General features: G+C 54.3%; 9 protein-coding genes across 9 annotated transcripts; 3 read left to right on the forward strand and 6 right to left on the reverse strand.

The window, feature by feature from the left end:
• Nucleotides 1-198: 198 nt before the first annotated feature.
• N7459_000029 (metal cation transporter MSC2) lies at nt 199-2,934 on the forward strand (the record flags this gene model as incomplete). The annotated part of the gene is made up of 5 exons (XM_056939214.1): nt 199-563; nt 623-1,777; nt 1,835-2,053; nt 2,106-2,603; nt 2,742-2,934. 5 exons carry the CDS (start codon nt 199-201, stop codon nt 2,932-2,934), a joined length of 2,430 nt encoding a protein of 809 aa, XP_056803494.1.
• Nucleotides 2,935-3,701: 767 nt separating this feature from the next.
• N7459_000030 (fatty acyl-CoA reductase) lies at nt 3,702-4,946 on the forward strand (the record flags this gene model as incomplete). Its single annotated transcript, XM_056939215.1, has 1 exon — nt 3,702-4,946. The coding sequence occupies one exon, from the start codon at nt 3,702-3,704 to the stop codon at nt 4,944-4,946; it is 1,245 nt and encodes a 414-aa protein (XP_056803495.1).
• A 696-nt stretch (nt 4,947-5,642) lies between these two features.
• On the reverse strand, nt 5,643-6,855 carry N7459_000031 (Zn(II)2Cys6 transcription factor domain-containing protein; the record flags this gene model as incomplete). Its single annotated transcript, XM_056939216.1, has 2 exons — nt 5,643-6,728; nt 6,787-6,855. The coding sequence occupies 2 exons, from the start codon at nt 6,853-6,855 to the stop codon at nt 5,643-5,645; spliced, it is 1,155 nt and encodes a 384-aa protein (XP_056803496.1).
• Nucleotides 6,856-7,746: 891 nt separating this feature from the next.
• Nucleotides 7,747-8,737, forward strand: N7459_000032 (RTA1 domain-containing protein; the record flags this gene model as incomplete). The annotated part of the gene is made up of 3 exons (XM_056939217.1): nt 7,747-8,462; nt 8,520-8,594; nt 8,647-8,737. The coding sequence occupies 3 exons, from the start codon at nt 7,747-7,749 to the stop codon at nt 8,735-8,737; spliced, it is 882 nt and encodes a 293-aa protein (XP_056803497.1).
• Nucleotides 8,738-9,364: 627 nt separating this feature from the next.
• On the reverse strand, nt 9,365-10,128 carry N7459_000033 (putative ubiquitin conjugating enzyme; the record flags this gene model as incomplete). The annotated part of the gene is made up of 3 exons (XM_056939218.1): nt 9,365-9,621; nt 9,747-9,839; nt 9,972-10,128. The coding sequence occupies 3 exons, from the start codon at nt 10,126-10,128 to the stop codon at nt 9,365-9,367; spliced, it is 507 nt and encodes a 168-aa protein (XP_056803498.1).
• A 483-nt stretch (nt 10,129-10,611) lies between these two features.
• Nucleotides 10,612-11,784, reverse strand: N7459_000034 (uncharacterized protein; the record flags this gene model as incomplete). Its single annotated transcript, XM_056939219.1, has 2 exons — nt 10,612-11,565; nt 11,629-11,784. 2 exons carry the CDS (start codon nt 11,782-11,784, stop codon nt 10,612-10,614), a joined length of 1,110 nt encoding a protein of 369 aa, XP_056803499.1.
• A 1,059-nt stretch (nt 11,785-12,843) lies between these two features.
• N7459_000035 (carnitine:acyl carnitine antiporter) lies at nt 12,844-14,085 on the reverse strand (the record flags this gene model as incomplete). Its single annotated transcript, XM_056939220.1, has 5 exons — nt 12,844-12,892; nt 12,944-13,557; nt 13,622-13,638; nt 13,717-13,765; nt 13,837-14,085. 5 exons carry the CDS (start codon nt 14,083-14,085, stop codon nt 12,844-12,846), a joined length of 978 nt encoding a protein of 325 aa, XP_056803500.1.
• Nucleotides 14,086-14,853: 768 nt separating this feature from the next.
• On the reverse strand, nt 14,854-15,834 carry N7459_000036 (CFEM domain-containing protein; the record flags this gene model as incomplete). The annotated part of the gene is made up of 4 exons (XM_056939221.1): nt 14,854-15,147; nt 15,201-15,424; nt 15,490-15,667; nt 15,748-15,834. 4 exons carry the CDS (start codon nt 15,832-15,834, stop codon nt 14,854-14,856), a joined length of 783 nt encoding a protein of 260 aa, XP_056803501.1.
• A 1,357-nt stretch (nt 15,835-17,191) lies between these two features.
• Nucleotides 17,192-17,771, reverse strand: N7459_000037 (uncharacterized protein; the record flags this gene model as incomplete). The annotated part of the gene is made up of 3 exons (XM_056939222.1): nt 17,192-17,297; nt 17,340-17,484; nt 17,558-17,771. 3 exons carry the CDS (start codon nt 17,769-17,771, stop codon nt 17,192-17,194), a joined length of 465 nt encoding a protein of 154 aa, XP_056803502.1.
• Between the last annotated feature and the right edge of the window lie 13 nt (nt 17,772-17,784).

Consider the following 17,784-nt stretch of genomic DNA (forward strand, 5'->3'; position numbering starts at 1 on the left):
TCCTCCTTCTCCTGCCCTTCTCCTGCAACCGGCGCGCGTCATGCTGGGAGCGTCCCCCTTCCGCCGATTCTCTCTCGCCTGAATTGAGCGTTGCCCGCTCCGCTACCTGCCACGGATCTTGGCGCCGAGCGCCCCTGTCCTGTTCGCCCGCTGGATTCTCCTATTCAGCTGTGCTCCGACACCCATTAGACAATGTCGATGGGGGCGCCGCCCTCAGTGGATCTCCCTCCTCGGTCCAATGGACACGCTCATGGTCACAGTCGCAGTCGCGGCCATAACCGATCCACACGCTGGACTCAACCGCCGTCTCCCCTCTCGCTCGGCTCCAATCCCATCGAACCACGCCCATCGGAATTGACAGATCCTGTGGATGCGAACGATCCGTCTAGCGAGGTGCCACAATCCCAGCAACCATGGTCCCATGACCACTATCACCACTATACCCACGCTGCCTCTCACTCAAATGCGCAACATGATCATTCCCATACGTCGCACCTCCTCGATCATGACCATGAGTTACAATCCACTCCAGCGGTACAGGCTGAGAACAGCGTGCAGAAGATGTAAGTTCCTCGGATGCGGTTACAGACCATGGCAGAATACAGCCTAACCGTGCCTCCAGCCACGAGATCCTCTCCGGTGCCCTGATCACATTGCCCTGGATCGTGCTCTCTTGGTACCCCCGAAGATGTGCGCAGAAATGCCAAATCAGTCAAGATGGAAGCTCCGTCGGGGTGATTGGGCAGGTGGGACAGAAGACCTGTGTTTTGACCGCAATGACCCTCCTGATCTTTGCCTGCAGCCAACTTCTGCGGGTAAATCCCCAGGGAGGCGGCACCATGCCCATATCCTCCGTCAAATTCCCCGCGCCAAATGTGAAAACTTTACAGGCCGCTTTGCTGCAAGCCTTTTCCATCGGCCTGCCAATTTACGCCTCTTTGAAGATTGGAGGCTTCTTGGTTGCCTTTGCACTCCTGCTAGCCACGGCCACCGGGGTCCCGAGCCTGGTGGACACCGACCCGCGAACTGCGGCCACGGAACGATACAGACAAAAGACATTGACAATTGTCCTCCTGGCAGGGGTCACCCTGTTGAGCTTCCTGGGCTTGAATCAACCATGGGATGCATCACCCGTCTCAGGTTATCTGGCTCTTCTACTCTCAGTGTTTGTGCTTTCACCGCCATTCCCATCATTTCGTCGTCTTGGGCCCATTCCAGAGCCGGGTCTGGTTGCGGCATCCATATCTGAAGAGAGCAAGGGCGCAGGCACCAGTCAGTCGTCCGTCTTTGTGACAACTGATGCATCCCTGGCCCTGATCTGTGGGGCCTCGTTGGCTGTTCTTTCCATACTGACTTCTGGGGGGTTGCCTTTCGGCACCTCGGACTTATTTTTTCTTTTGCTTCCCGCTGGACTTTTTGCAATTGCGCTGATGGTTTCCTTCCCTGCGGGTCTTCGTTCTCCTAACAAGCTCGGTCTTGCTATCTGCACTGGAACTGCCGCCCTCCTCTGCTCCCCACACATCCGCGATGACTTTCTATTTGTTTATGCCGTGCGCGGCATCTTAGCGGCTATCTCGTTCTATTCGTCGAAGATGGATGATAGTCACCTGCGGCTGGATTCTCATTCGCACAGCCACTCCCACCACCACGGCCATTCACACGTTGCTGTCGAATCCTCTCGTATCACAAAGTGGCTCCTGCAACGCAGCGAACCTTACCCTTTACTGTATAGCATTTTGAAGGAGAAGGATTCGCGCAGTATCTTTTACTTCATGTGGTGAGTTTGGCACTCAATTTCTATCTGACGATAATCAGTCCACTGACCAGATACCAGTCTCAATTTTGCTTTCATGCTTGTTCAGCTGTCTTATGGTTTTCTGACTGGTTCTCTGGGGCTACTGAGTGACAGTATTCACATGTTCTTTGATTGCCTTGCTCTGGTGGTTGGACTTTGTGCAGCTGTCATGAGCAAGTGGCCACCCAATGCGCGGTTTCCCTACGGCTACGGCAAGGTTGACACCCTGTCTGGGTTCGCCAATGGCATTTTCCTGATGTGAGTTGAACCGTCTCTCCCTAGCCGACTTCGGCCTTCTAACAATGAACAGGATCATCAGTGTAGAAATTATCTATGAAGCAGTAGAGCGGCTATCATCAGGCAGCCAGATGAACCGTATTGGTGAGCTGTTGGCTGTCAGTATTGCCGGTCTACTGGTCAATTTGGTCGGAATTTTTAGTTTCGAACATGGCCACCATCACCACGGACACGATCATGGCCATGACCACTCTCACGGGAATGAGAACATGCATGGCATTTTCTTGCATATTCTCGCCGATACCCTCGGCTCAGTGGCCGTGGTCATCTCGACCATTCTCGTGCATTACTCGGGATGGTCAGGGTACGATCCTTTGGCATCGTGCTTCATTGCCATCTTAATTTTTGCCTCGGCTGTCCCACTCGTCAGTAGCACAGCCAAGACCCTGCTGCTGGCTCTCCCAGCTGATACCGAGTATAATGTTCGTGAAACCCTGGCAGGGGTCAGCACCTTGCGAGGTGTAGTAGGATACACGGTACCCAAGTTCTGGCTGGATGACACTGGATCCATGTCCGAGCACGGGCATGCTCATGAGGACTCACATCATGATACCTGCAGCCACAGCCATGGTCATGGTCATGGTCACCATCATCACGAGCACGGCCATGGCCATAATCATAACCACAACGATCACGACCATGATCACAGTCATCCACATGCGCACATGAGCCAGAAGGTGCTTGGTGTGATTCACGTCGTTGCCTCTCACGGTTCAGATCTTGAAGATATTCGCCAGAGAACGGTCAATTATCTCCGAGACAAAGACATGGATATCGTCGTCCAGGTGGAGCGTGATGGAGATGGACGCTGCTGGTGTGGTGGTGGGAACAAAGGCCCCTGAGCGATGCAGTTCAATGCCGTACCCATCAGCCCATTCTCACTGAGAGCAAGCGTGTCCCCCCGTCTTCGAATACTCGAAAATCTCCATTTCTTTGGACGTGCAGACGGTGCCAGGGCCATATTGGCAATCAATCATCAAGGACATAAATATCTACCTTGCGAGATGATGTATATAGCATAATCCACCTTTTCTGTTGACTTGGCATCTCACTGGTATTGATAGCTATCACATGGAATCAACCCTGGCGTCAATCAATGTTTTGTGTGTAGTACCGGTGTTACATGTTTGGCCACCCGCTACAAGATGCCGTATGCCCTGGCATCGAAGTACTTACCCACATATATGCAGGAGTCGGTTTCCCCGTCCACATTGGACAATTTGAAATTCCTAGCAAGCGGAGTTCACATTGAGTCGAGAGGTATTTGATCTCCAATAAACCTTGCAATTTTTGTGGAGATGGTCAACGTTGGCATGTGCTCGAACAGCTTGTCGACCACTTGTCTCGAAGAGAATTCCATGTAAATAAGATGTTGATATTGCCGACGCAAAAGATGTCAAAGTAACACGGGACTAGATTGTCCTACGAGGGAAGAGAAAAAAAAGAGCAGAAAGGGATAGTTAGATAAAAGCCGACCAGCGCTGCCATGCCGTTGATATACTCACGCAATCCGAGCAGTGGCAGCTTCTGGCATCACGTCGCACCTTGTCGGAGGCCCTCCGATTTCTTGCCTGAAATCACATATGCAAGGTAGCCCCAAACACTTCTGATGTCGATCAATTCAGTTCCCATTCCATCCCTCGTTGACCAGGTCATTCGGGAAGGATATATAAAGGCGTTCGAGTCACATACGGTCTTCCTAACCGGGAGTACTGGATCCTTGGGGGGATGCCTTCTCTATAAACTCGCCCTCCAGCTACCAACTCGCAAAATCTACGCCTTGATCCGGGGTCGGCCTCAGCAGGCCATTGAGAAATGGACGAAAGCCATGCCTGATCACACCCCAGCAATCCTGGCCTCGGGGAAAGTAGAGTTTGTCACTGGTGATATGAAGGCGGTTGATTTCGGCATTGAGCCGGCTGTGCTGGAGCGACTGCGCGAGCAAGTCACTCTAGTTATCCATACAGCCGCGAAGATCACTCTTGACGCTGGCCTGCACGATGCATTTGAGGACAACTGCCTTCCGGCCCTGGAGTTGGCACGAATATCCTCTCGATTTCGACGGCTCAAACTGCTCATCCAGCTATCGACTTCATATTGCAATAGCTTCCTTCCCGATGGGCCTGTGATGGAGCGCCCGTACACCCTGGCAGACGAAGACCCCGAGGAAGAGCTGGCGTCGATATTGACTGTGGGTCAGTCCCCCTATGCTGCGCAGTTCTCTTCTAGTTATGCCCAGGCCAAATACTTGATGGAGCGACTCTTACCAAAGCGCTTTCCTCTACTCCCAGTCTTACTCGTACGCCCGACCATCTTCGGCCAAGCACTGCGAGACCCGTACCCACTGTACGGGCTGGAGAACTCAACTCCTCTCAACAAATTCTTTCAATTTTTCATGGCCGACCGAGGCGCGACGCAGGTCTGGCATGCGGCCAAGGGCTACCGATCCGGCGCAAACATCATCGATGAAATCCCCGTCGACTTTGTCGCGAATGCATGTCTCCTCCATGCGGCCGCTCACACAACAGGCATTGTGCAGGTTAGCTCTGGGTTGTATGAACCGTTCACCTTCGATGAGTACCTGGAGATCGTCCACTCCAATGCCCCGCCCGCAGTCCGTCGTGAGCTTCCCCGAGTGATTTTCACCGAAGTTCACAGTGCGCCGCAGTGTTTCCTTGCAGAGTTAGTTCGTGTGGCATCGCGGAATTGGCTGTTTGACTGTGGCAGGTCTTATTGGTTGAAGCAAGTGGGCGGGCCTCTGAGTATACGGGCATGCAGGTCCCAGGTCGATATCTTGAACAAAAAGCGAGTCCAGAGGATCTACGCGAACAGTGTCGAGAAAGCTCGGATGTGAGACATGTGTGCATGCGCTGGGATGAAAGATGTATAGTCCGGCCTAGATCTCGAGAGGCCTTGTCCATGGCCGTGTTTCGCATATGAATTGGTCTGCCAATATCCGGAATCCAGTTGTCTATCTTAGAACTTCTCCAAATAGCCAACTAGCAGCTCCCTTGTATGAGGCCTATGAGAGGTACTGCTTGAGAAGACAGGGAATCGTACCGAACTGCCACAAGGTGTGTTCGTACCAGGTAGTCTAGTCACCTTGGCAACCAGTGGGTCACAGATACCAATGCAGCGGGATCCAGCGCCTGGTTAATCATCATACTCATTGGCGATACACTCAGGGTGCATTTCATGGGAGTTGTGCGCGTTCATCCGGCCACATAGTGATACGCGATTCGGAGCTCAGCACTCTTCGCCGTCAAACCGAGTTGACGCGGTCGGGGCGGCCGGACAGACAATGTTCCACTAACAGAAAGCCGGCATCTCGTTCTTCTTCTCTTCCTGTATGGGCTGTTTCGAGCTGTGTTGTCGAAATGGGCCGGTGCACAAGTCATGTTGGGCCATGGCTGGCCACCTGGCCGGCTAGATGAAGGTTTGAGGTCGTAATGCCATGAGCCGCCCGATGGCGGTTAAAAAGCCGTTGCCATCATTTGAGTGTTTCGGACTTGCTGGTATAAATTCAAAGACGGTACTTCAGCTGAATTCCTCATAAACCCATTTTACGCCGAGGCCAGGATAGTGAGTCTACCCATCGAGCATTACCAGGCTGCAGAGTTCGCGAGATTTCCAAGACCAAGGCTTGACCGGAGTTTCGGGCCCACCATCGCTGTCCATCCAGTTCCCCTAGCAGCACGCCCCAATGCATGAGAACCAACAGAGCCAAGGGCTGACGACGGCGAACATTGTCTACGAACTCTTTGTCAACAGCAGCCAGCCATGCAAGAACATTAGCCGGATCCTGGGAGTTGGCAAAAAGCGTGAAGCACTGGCGAAGATGGGCAATGACATCTTTGTTAATGCGATGTTGGTCCGTGTCAATAATAGCGAGCGTCTCATCATTCAGCGTCACAAGCTGATCCAGAGCAACTTGCGTCTCACGGTCCAGGGAGGGACCAGTACTGCCAAAGTCCCGTTGGCGAGAGAAGAGATTGAGTTTGATCCAGGAGCGACCAATGTGGATAATCTTTTTGACGCCTTGCAAGAGTTCGAACACCACAAGAATGTTCTCGGTCATGTTGCAGTTCTCATCCCGCGGAGCTGTCGCCCGTGGTAAAGCGATACCTATCACTGTCGTGACGATGGACTGAGCCAGCACCGCCTCACAGTTCTGAGGGGTGATATGATCGATAGCTGCACGGAAGGGTGCAAAGGAGAGATTGTGGTACTGGAGGGCAGTGTCAATGTAGGCCAGAGATGTGGGCAGCTCACTGGTGGACGCGATATGCAGCGCCGCTAGAGACAAGATGCCGTTCATCAGAAAGTCGTACTGAAGTGCCAATCGTGGAATGATGATTTGCCAGACGTGGAATTCTGATTCAGCGGTGCACAAACTGCTGAAAGTCTCAATGGTGAACTGATGCATGAGCTCGAGGTCCCGCACCCCGGGCATCGACGAAGGAGTGGAGGCCGGGCTGATGGGAGCGAGCGGCCGTGGCGTCTCAGGGCCACTGACAGGGAGAGACGCGGTCAGTTCTCTCGGTCTTGTCGGGGCATCCTGTGGCGGTGCTCTCAAATAGGTGCAGTTGAGCTCGCGCGATATGCAATTCGAGCAGGGGGGTCCCTTTTCGTCACACTGCATACGGTCAGTAGCAACCCAAGCAGTCGCAGCGCACTCGTGGAGCAGGACCAACCTTGACGCGGCGGCGCTTGCACTGGTCACAGCCATTGCGTGACTTGGTATGCGCCCGGCGTGGAGGCATGACGGGCCACGCGGGTGGGAGTTGGCGATCGCCAAAGAAAAAGCCCGAGGTCACGTGGCGTCGTCATGCTTCACGCTTCCAAGATTACCTTAAGTAGATCGCTAATAACACTCTAGATGAGTGAATCGATTCAACGCAAAGGGTGGGATGTAATTCGAGTTACTTTGGGAGGCTAGAGAGCAACTACTTGTCAACGGTATATTGAGTGAGGATCAAGTGGATATTATCTCGAGAACAGACAACTAGATCAAAGATCATAGCGACGACGACGACAGGACTGGTAGTTTCCACCGGTAGACTCTTGTATATGTAGGCCAAGTCGGTGATTTAAAAGTACAGACAACATACTCAATCTTATCGGCTTTCTCATTATGGTCGAAAATCAGAACAAATCGGCCTTATTGTGATCGAAGCCTCGCTAGTTTAATAATTCTCCCCTTTCTATAATCATTCAAAACAGGCGTTGGCTGCACTCCATAGAGATTAGTGAGCAATCAAGTCTCCGTGTCTCCATCCGTGCAAGTGCTGACATTCGTCGATATCGACAGTGGACCCCAGTGGAGACGAACCGGCAGCTGGAAGCGAAGTGAAGCGGTGCGAGAACGAGAACGAGAACGATCGCGAGGAGCCAATCGCGCTGCGCAGCGATGACCGTTCCCTCATCGCGGGATCCGTCCTGCTTTTACTCAACCGGTTAATGGCCCTGCTGGTCGTTCCTTGGCTGACCGGGGGGCTCGTCAGCATCTAATGGGCTTTAAATAGCCCCGGGCTTTCGGCTGGGACTTTTTCGTCTTGGACAGAAATCCAACCTCACGCGGTCTGCCTCGGGGCTTGTTGTTCTGCGCCGTCTTCATCCGACCGGTGTGCGCCTTTTCACCCGGATCTCACACCATGCCGAGCTATCAGACCTGTACGCACGTCACTCCGGAGTGCCCTGTACAGGCGACAACCTACGGCTACTATCCGAACCTTGGTGGAAATGCCTTCTTTACCGCGTTCTATGCATTACTCGGCGTGTGCCAGCTGGGTCTGGGCGTGTACTTCCGGACATGGACATTCGTGGTCGCGCTGGGCATCGGGACTTTCATGGAGATGGCTGGATATATTGGTCGTGTTCTGATGCACGACAACCCGTGGAACCAGGGCGCATTCAAGTTGCAGATCGTGTGTCTGGTGCTGGCACCGACATTCGTGGCTGCAGGTGTCTACCTCACGCTCAAGCACATCGTCCTCAATCTAGGCCCGGAACACTCGAGACTGAATCCGCGACTCTTCACCTGGATCTTCATCAGCTGTGACATTGGATCGTTGATTCTGCAGGCTGCTGGTGGTGGTGTTGCCGCGGCAGCCGGTAATGACAATCAGAAGTTGCTCAAGGCCGGGGACGATATCATCATTGCTGGTATCGCTTTCCAGGTGGTCACCATGGCCGTGTGCGGACTCTTCGGATTGAACTTCTTCTGGAATGTAGCCCGCCATGGCAATGGGTTTGGGGACGAGAAGACCCCAGACGTGCCCACACCTGTAATTTCTCCGAACCGGATGCGACTGATCGTTGCCGCGGAAGTCTTTGCCTACTTCACTGTCTTGATCCGGTGTATCTATCGGTGCATACTCACCCAGGTCTCACCTTATCAAACCACTGGCTGACTCTTATGGTTTAGTATCCCGGAAATGGCTGGCGGCTGGGGCAGTCCGCTAATGCAGAAGGAGAACGAGTTCCTGGTTCTGGATGGAATGTAAGCGCTATCTTCCCATCTTGCTACCGGGATGTCATGCTAACGAGTCCAGGATGATCGCCCTGGCCTGCTTGTCGTTTACCATTTTCCACCCTGGACTTGTCATTCCTTCGATGCGCACGGGATATAAGAATCGAAGCTAGACTTTCTTTTTTGCTACTGTTTCTAAGCGTCTTTCTTCATTCATTATTGGCTTATCTTGATATCTCCCCTTGGATTTTTGGGGTATGGGTATGGCGCGATACAGCGTTAGATTTTGAGCCCTGCATTGGTTGACGCGTAAGAGTGTGACTTGAGTCTTGAGACATTTACCGAAAAGTACCCCGTGGATGTCGAAGATACCATTGAGCTGCATGCTACATTAGCAGAGTCCCATTCCGCTTCGGTCGATCCGCACTCGTTTTATCATAATTATAGATCTAGACGAGAAGCAGAAAGATCAATATCCATTGAAAGAGACTGCTCATGCGAACCCATAGAACATAGTAAGCAAGGAACTCCACCAGCCCAGATCGGGAGCCATAAGAAGAAAAAAAGCAACAAAAAGGACCTTGGAGCGTAGCCATGAATGCTAGATCATCCCACCCATATAAGATTTCCATCGCTCGCTCTATCATGCAATCAAGGAGATCAACACCACGAGTAGGTAGACGCAGTAAATCCGGAGACGAGAAGACCCCGGATGAAATCGAAATAGAAAGAGGCCAGCCGGATACACCGTGAAGAAAAGATATTCGTCAAAATAGAAGAGAAATGCAGAGGCAGTTTCTTTACTCCTCGCCCAGGCTCTCTCGTACACACCGACGCACGCGCTTCTTGAACTCCGCGGGATCTTCACGCCACAGTCGGGCCGCCTCGACATTAGCGGGGCTCTCATCGTTGGGACTGGACAGCATGGAAATGACAGAGAGCAGAATGGTCTCGGGGGTCTGGACGGGCGACCAGCGCTCAGCTGCAGACTCGTAGCCATACTTGTCTTCCTCGGGAGGGTGGAGGATGGAGATGCACACCTCACCACTCGGGTAGACTATCGGACAGACAAGGTTAGCGGGCAGGCATCCATATCAAACCATTCACTCCTTCGTTGGTTTTTTTCATCTGGCCAGCCGGCCGGCCAGGGCCCCCAATTCTCGTGATGGGGCGATCACTTACTGTTTGGATGGAAGAGGGGAGATTCAAACTTCATCTTTGGCGGCATATGCGGATATTCTGATGGGAAAGAGAGACGTGCACGAAAGAAGCCACCTAGATAACAGAGACGTTAGCATGCACATGCATGGCGTGGATTTTCTCGTCGGAATCTCAAGTCACGCTTGTGTGGACTCCCTGATAAGGGTTGGGCAGCACCCAAGAGCGAGCATGTAGAATCGGCCATACCTCCGTATAATTTGACGTCGTCCGAGATCATCAGCATGACCTCCCATTCAAAGACATTGTTATCAACCAAGCCACAGCTAATCCCGGGAATGTCCTTATCGGACTGCATCTGCTGTAGCTGGCGGGACAGCATGCGGCCGGCGGGAGAAGTCGCCATTCTGGGTGACAAGAGAGTGTCGGGACGAGATATGTGTTTCGAGGGAAATCGAAGGGAAATGAAGACCAGCGTGAAAGATCGAGAGAGATCGAGAGAGGCGTACGGAACAGATGAGGGGGACCTCGCAGGCGTGAAAAAGAAAAGAAGGCGGTGAGGCCGAGGCGGGGCCAGTTTGGTCGTAGTAGTCGTAGTTAGGTCAGGGTCTCATATCCCCCAGAGATGAGAGTTGACATATTCTAGTTTCTTGAGGGAAGGAAGAGAACATTGCAGCAACGAGAGTTTCATTCTATCAGAAAGATGGAGTTTCGGCATAATCTAATTTATAGTGGACATCACCAACAGGAGATGAGAGCTTAGAGAGAGACAGAAGGGTAGCCTAAGGCGATAGAAATCGTGCAATATCAACAAGTCACCGACGTGGCTCAGTCACCCCGGTCCCATTCCTTCTTCACTAGGGACATTCCACACCTTCCGAGTCCATATCTACGCAAGGGCCTGGGACGGCTCCGGCTGTTGCGGGGTCTCTCCATGAGTGACCTTCCAGCCTGGCATCATGGCAAGCTGGCCTCCGACCAGGAGGCCGGTCAGCACGCAGAGGGCGAGTTGAATAGCCAAGGTCTTACCCATCACCTTGGCAAAGCGGACACGAGCGGACCAGTCAAAGGTAGTCCATGCATCCATCAGGCCAATCCGGCCGCTGCCACCCACAATCTCGGGTTGCACCTTGCCGCCGAAGGAGCGGTCAAACGGCACAACGGTCTCATCCTCCTCGGGGAGCATCGAAGCTGCCACGCGGACGAAGATGACACGGGCCGGGATAGAGATCAGAAGAGCCAACAGAGCCGGAACGGCGCTGGCCGCCAAGAAGCGGCAGAACGAGCTAAAGGTCTGCGGACCCTGGCCTTGGTTGGCCTCGACCCAGCCAGCAAGCTTAGCGACGGCCATGGGCAGGAAGAAAGCGGCAGCGGTGAGAACGTCCTCCGCCGCGGCGGCGGGAGCGATCTTGATCCAGGTACGGTAGCTGGGAATACGTTGGTAGAAGCGTTTGGGCGAGGGCTCCGAGATGACAATGTGGACCCAGGCCATCTGCCAAGTGGATAGGAGTACACTGACGAACGACTGCACGAAGAACTGGCCGATAAAAGAGCCGCTCGGGACGGGGATGAAGGCGGAGATCATACCACGGGCCATAGACCAGGCGAGGTACATGCTCAGACCACGGAAGCGCGACCAGAAGCCGGCGCGGGAGCGCAGGTGCTTGATGGTGCTGCGCAGCTTGCTGGTGATGGGCTTGGGGCGACCTTCCACAACGGGTTCCGGCTCGTTCGGGTCCAAGGGCTTGTTGGGGTCATCGTGGTCGATCCGCACGTAGATGTCCGGGTTGGAGTCCTCCACGGCAGCCAATGTCGCGACTACATTGCCGTAGGTGTATTCGACCTATTTCACATCCGTTAATTCATCATTCCATCACGGGCCAGGGCACGATCAAGATTAGCTTACTGCAAAGATCGCCAGCATCATCACACCCAAGGTCACCACGATCAGGGCAATCTGGGCACCACCGGCCTGCTCGTCGGGCTGCTTCTCGGGCTGCCGCAGCTGGGCGGAGGCGAACTCGGCGCCTCGGCGCATGAGGGTACCGGTAACATGAGACATGATGCGGGAGATAGATGAAATCAGCGGAGGGAAAGGAAGGAAAGTCGGTCGGAAGTGAGATTCGACCGGGAGGGGCGATTGGGGGTGCCTTTTGAATTTAACGTGAGGCTGCGACAAGGCAGCACCGCAGTACTCCGCCGCTACTCTGATCCAAGCGGCAAATCTGGGCCCGCCCCAGGTACCAGTCAGGTACTCTCCATAAGCAGCCAGTGCTTGGGAAACTTTGGACCCGTCACCTCATCTCCTCCAGTCATCATTTAATTCTCCCATCATCAAGTCTCCTTGGCCTTCGCTATAAGTCTCCCCGATGCACCCTCTGGCTGGCTCTCGTGAGAAATTAAATATAGAATCCCCCCTTAAGCCATCGGTGTTTGTTCACCCCGACCGCCCCCAACTGCAATGCAGGGACTTCTTTAACGCCATGACACGGACGATGCAGCCAATCCACAGCCTTGCTGGTTGGCGCTATCCCTACTCCCGTTAAGACAGTTGCAAGGTCCGCCTATGGCTCATCGTCCATGGGGCCTCGAGGCATTTACGTCCATGTGGAATCGATAAAATTTCCGTGTTGAGCCTCACGCTAAGTGGATCGCTTCGTTAGTTCGTTCTGAAATGACCATTATTATTATTCCCGCTAAGCGATAGGATCGCGTTGCTCGCAAGCTGCGAGTCATTTATCAAAGGTCCTTGATAATTCTCCCTAGCTCCTCTTCCCTTCCAAGGTTCCGAGGCACTACGTCATCTTAGCACAGTGGTGATATCCATGGATGTTTCCATGTCTACATTACCACAGAATCGACCGAATGCCGTTAAAAAAATAATTTCACGTGGAATGTCGAATTCAATGCAAAGACACTGCACAGACGGTCTATACAAAGAGACACGGAGCCCCGAACATGACAAAGAACGAATCCCAGCAGATCTCTAAACTGGCAGACATCCGGCAATCCCGATCGGCCAGACCAGACCGTCACGCACGCCCATCTCTAGTCGATGAACCGGCGCTGTAAGGAAACAAAGCAGGTATATACACATAACAACTGGTCATACTTGGGTCGCCTAGTCAAAGAGCTTCGTCATGAACTTGTGAGCGAGTTCAACACCCAAGCTGCGAGATAGTTAGCTGTTAGTCTCGAACAACAAGGGCGGAGTCGCTTACAATGTGGCGGCATTGGCCGGCACGGCACGAGCCAGAGCCGGTCCAAAGCCTGGGAAGAAAGCCTTGTAACCACCGCTGGCATATACCGCGCGGATGGTGCCGCCGATGGTCGGCTTGCCCGGGGCACTCTGCAGACGGGACTTGATGGTGTCGACGGGGAAGACGGGGATCCACATGGCAATGCCCGCACCACCACCCGCAGTCAAAACTGCAGTCAGGGACAGCTCGCCGGTAATGTTGCCATTCTCATCCTTGGGCGTCAGGGAGCGCTTGATATACTCGTAGGCTGCAAAATAGGCAGCCGAGCCGGGGCCATCACGGGCCAGCGTCATGGCACTACCGCGGAAGACACTTCGGACGCCACCTTCCTTGTACAGTTGCCGCACCACGTCCACACCCCCTGAGTACTTGGGCTTCTGCCCGGGCGGAGGAGGGTTCTGGCCCTGGATCTGCAGCAGCACCTTGACACGCTCGAAGGGAGCAGTGATCAGGGTCATGGGGATGGCCGAGAAGAAACCGGCCGCGGAAATTTGTGCGATAGAGTACTGTGGAGTGCTGTTCTTCACTGGAACAGTCGATAGATTGTTCACCAGTGTCTTACCCAGGTCGTAACCCTAGTGTGACGTTAGAATCAGGGCGGCCGAATTGAACACGGAGACTCGAGGTCTTAGGGCATACCCAGAAGCTCACAGCGACTGTTTCCGCGATACCGTCAGCTCGTACTCAAAGAACGACTTGAACTAGACCCATTGAGACCCATGCAGGCAACTTACACATCGGTGTCACACCCACAAGCGGGGCAGATACGCCAGCATACAGACCCTACATCGAGGTGTTCGTCAGTCTCACCCTGGTACATTGAACCAGAAGAAGAAGACAGACTATCATCTTACCCGAGCCAGCCCCTCGCGAGCTACCGTCCTCCGCACGACATCCATCGCGCCAGAGTAGATGCCCTTCTCCGCAGTCTGCAGGCGCACCTTGACTAGATCAAAGGGATGCCCCACGACGACAGCGCAGAGACCACCCGCAGCACCGGCCGCAAGAGATCGCAGCTGGGCAATGGTCTGATTCACGGCCTTGGTCTCAACGGCTTTGACCTCATCCTTCAGCTGCTCGGGCGGAGAAGTGGAAGTTGACATAGTAGGGTCGGGTCGGGTAGGGCAGTCGAGTTGAGCGGGGAAGAGAGATCCGGGGCAGCGAGGAAATTGGGTGGGCGCAGAGGGATGGAGAGAAGGAGAAAAATCGACTGTGAACGTGGAGGACGAGAAGAGAAAAAGAGACAGAGACAGAGACGCAGAGAGTAGTAACTCAAGCAGATCAGCTGCAGCATGCGAACCGAAGCCGAACGGTAGTGTTGGATTCCCCGGACGCGATTGCAATGAGCCTCGGCTCGGGTGGCGGAGAAACCGGGGTCCCGCTGATGATCCCCACGAAGTACAGATTCACGCTGTCGATGCTAAGGATGCAGTAACACTCCCGATAATGATTGAGCTACACAACTATACGGCGGCGTTGGGTGCTAGAGGTAGGTTCTGTGCATTCGCGACATTTCTCGGTGAGTACCGCGGCCCCGGGTGAACGGGAAACTCAGCGCTGCACATCCCACTTCTCCGGCGGAATAAAGGAAGCTTCCAGTCAGGGCAAGAGAGGGTCCTTGCGTCGATGACAGTCGTTATATCGTACTGGGAATGAATATACAGGAATGTTCAAAGGTGGGTGTTTCCACGTCTCGCTACTCGCATGTTCCGACTCGATCGTCTTCAAACACAAAATCACATGAAAGCCCCATTCCGTGCCCAGGTGGAGCATGACTTCATTAGTTCGACATTGCACAGTTAGAAGAAAATTCATAGTCCGTCGTCCATTATCTCCACATTAGATCCCGTCGTCAGCTTGGAATCGTGACCTTACAGAACCAGTAGGGCGGCCAGGCCCATAGCACCAACAGCACCACTGCCGACGGTGGCTATGGGGTGAGCGGCACCGGAGCTGGTGGAAGACGGAGCAGTCGAGCTGGAGCCCGATCCGCTGCCAGTCTCAGCGGCAGAGCCAGAACCAGAGCCAGAGCCAGAACCGGAATCAGTCGAGGTGCCGGAGCCAGAACCAGAGCCGGAACCAGTCTCAGTAGCACTGGAACCAGAGCCAGAGGTCGTGGTTGTCAGGGTGGAAGCTCCAGTGCCGGTAATTTCGGTGCCAGTGGACTAGACAGTCGTCAGGGAGATGAAGAGAAAACTGTAGTGGTCAAGGTACTTACAGTGCTGGTACCGCTGCCGCTGCCGCTGCCATTGGTGCCAGTGCTCTCGCTACTGCCAGAGGAGGCGGTGCTAGAGCCGGAGCCGGAGCCAGAGCCCGGGCCCGAGCTGGTGGAGGCGGTGCTAGTCGCACCGTTGCCAGAGCCAGTTGAGGTCTCCGAGCCCGAGCCCGAGCCCGAACCAGATGTGGTGCTAGAGCCGGAGCCGGAACTCGAGGTCGAGCCGCCTAGAGGTGATTGATTAGCGAGGTGTTCCACTGCTCGCGTAATTATCGAAAGCGGGGGTACATACTGGGGCAGCTATCCAGGGCCATCTGGACAACCTGGGCGGCATTGTCGTTAGGACAGGCCTGGGTGGTGCAGTCACGAATGCCGTATTTGTAGTCGTTGGCCCTGCAAAGACAGGCCAGGTCACCAGAGTTGCAGCCAAGCTCGGAGGCCTTGTCATTCATGTTGGAGATGCACTTTTGCTATTATGGTACTATCCATTAGCATCCATTACCCTTTTTTCACATGACCAATGGAGACGACAGCAGTAGCAAGAACTTACAGCGCAGTCCGAAGCAGAGATGTCGGCGGCAGCGACCAGGCCGGCAGCAGCCAGCAAGGCCAAGACAACGGGAGAGAACGACTTCATGATGCGAGGGGGACTGATGAGGCTTGAACCAGGAGATGGTATACACTGGGGTCTAGGACCAGGTCAGGGCCAAGAAGGTTGGGATTGAGGAACCAGAGAGAGTTTGATCTGGGATCTGGTGGATGGTGGAGGGTCAGGTCTTATATGAAGGGGAGGCGGAGAGTTCCAGCTGAGAACCAAAGCACCAAAATTCGCCTCTGGAGACCGAGAGGAAGACACTAGTCCCCGAACTAGCTGTGGGTGGTCGAAACTCACGTTGAAGGCAGTCGAGACGGGGCGATCGGCCGTGCAATTTGCCTACTGTGGGACGGCTGCTTTTGCTGCTTCGCGCTTGCGCTTTGGAGGATTTGTTGTCCTGCATCGACGCCAGCGGACGTGGCTGGGAAATGGCGAGCAAAAGAGACAGACAGAAAATTCACCATGCACCCACGGCCCTCCTGCGCCTGGATATTCGCGATGAAGTCATTGGGTTGCAAGGTGATGCCGAGATTGGAGCAGGAAGCTAGATCTGGGATCTCGATTGGGGATCGATCGCCAGCGGGGATAGTCTAGTTCGCCAGGCGCGGATTCCCATAGGCCCGTCCGATTCAGAGCTCTCGGTGGAGTTGTTCCTTTTCAGGGTCAAGGTTTCCCTGTGGTTGGGACTGGAGAAAGGGAGAGCGCGATTGGCAGTCGATGATGATGATGTATCAGAGGCCGCGCTTCGGGTCCGTTATCGTCTGCGGCGCCTCACCCACTCTGCGTTCAGTGTATCGCAGTAATTGGCTCTCCTGGGCTCAAAAGCCGTAGCCTGGAGGTACAAAAAGAACGAAACGAAACATCGGTGGAGCAGTGGAGGTTCCATGCCGGAATGCAACCTCACGGCAATCGTCACTCGGCAAAAGAGAAAATGCAAAATTCAAGGAACCACCAAGGGGTCCAAGGGTGGCGCCAGGCGATCGACAGCCCTGTTCGTCGGGCTGCCCGAATCCTGGAAACTCGTCTGGGTGGAGATCCAATAGTCGATGGATAGTATCCATCGACTTCCGATCGCACTATTGAATTCTGATCTCCGGTCACCGCCAGTGTGGCTGCGCCCAGCCACACCGTGCTTGTGCTCCCACGTCGATCTCAAACGCTACCGTCCTTGGTTATCTATATACCTCAAGTGGGTACCTACTTCTATCCCGAGCTGTATATGCATGGCAAGCGTGGTGGAGGATTCATATTATGCTCGACCACGATCAGTGTGCATACAGGCGCACGTCGTGCTCGGCGAAGGCTTCTTTTGCTTGGCAGGTGTGGAAGAAAGTCGAACAGGGGCTGCCTGCAGCGACCCTGACGAGATGAGCACCGGTTCGGCGAACATTCACTCGGTTCACCTGAGCGCGTCGATCTCCTCGGAGTGGTTCTTGTGCGACTCAACGAGATCCCGGTTGCCACGGAGGAGAAGAGGAGAAGACGAGAAGCTCGCTTCAAGTTGCCTATGGCGTCACGTGTGGCTGTAGTGAATTAATCAGCCGCACCGTGATCCTCGAAGCTTGCCATGGTTGGAAAGCTGTCTTAATGAAGAGCGGTCAAATTTTTCTGGGTTCGCAAGTTCCTTTCGAGAACCACCACCATGGCGAACGCCGACCAAGAGGCGCACCTCTGCACGTCCTGCGGGAAGGCCTATCAGCGCCGTAGGTTCAACTCCGGACGCGTCGCGGCACTAGGACTGACCGACGCGAGAGCAATAATCTACTGTAGGCGACTTGCTTCTGCGACATCGACGACGCTGTCAAGGACCCCAGAAGCCCGCCACGCGTCGCAAGGCATGCGGCGCCTGCGTTCAAGCGAAGGCCAAATGCGTCTCTGGTCACCCATGTGCGCGCTGTGCCAGGCGAGGACTGCCTTGCGAGTTCGTCGCCCACCCATCTCCATCTGCGTCGGATATGCAGACTATTGAAAACTCTCATGCATGGTCGGTCG

Source organism: Penicillium hispanicum (assembly GCF_028827665.1).
Source record: "Penicillium hispanicum strain IBT 35686 chromosome Unknown utg000001l_segment0_segment0, whole genome shotgun sequence".
Taxonomy (NCBI): domain Eukaryota; kingdom Fungi; phylum Ascomycota; class Eurotiomycetes; order Eurotiales; family Aspergillaceae; genus Penicillium; species Penicillium hispanicum.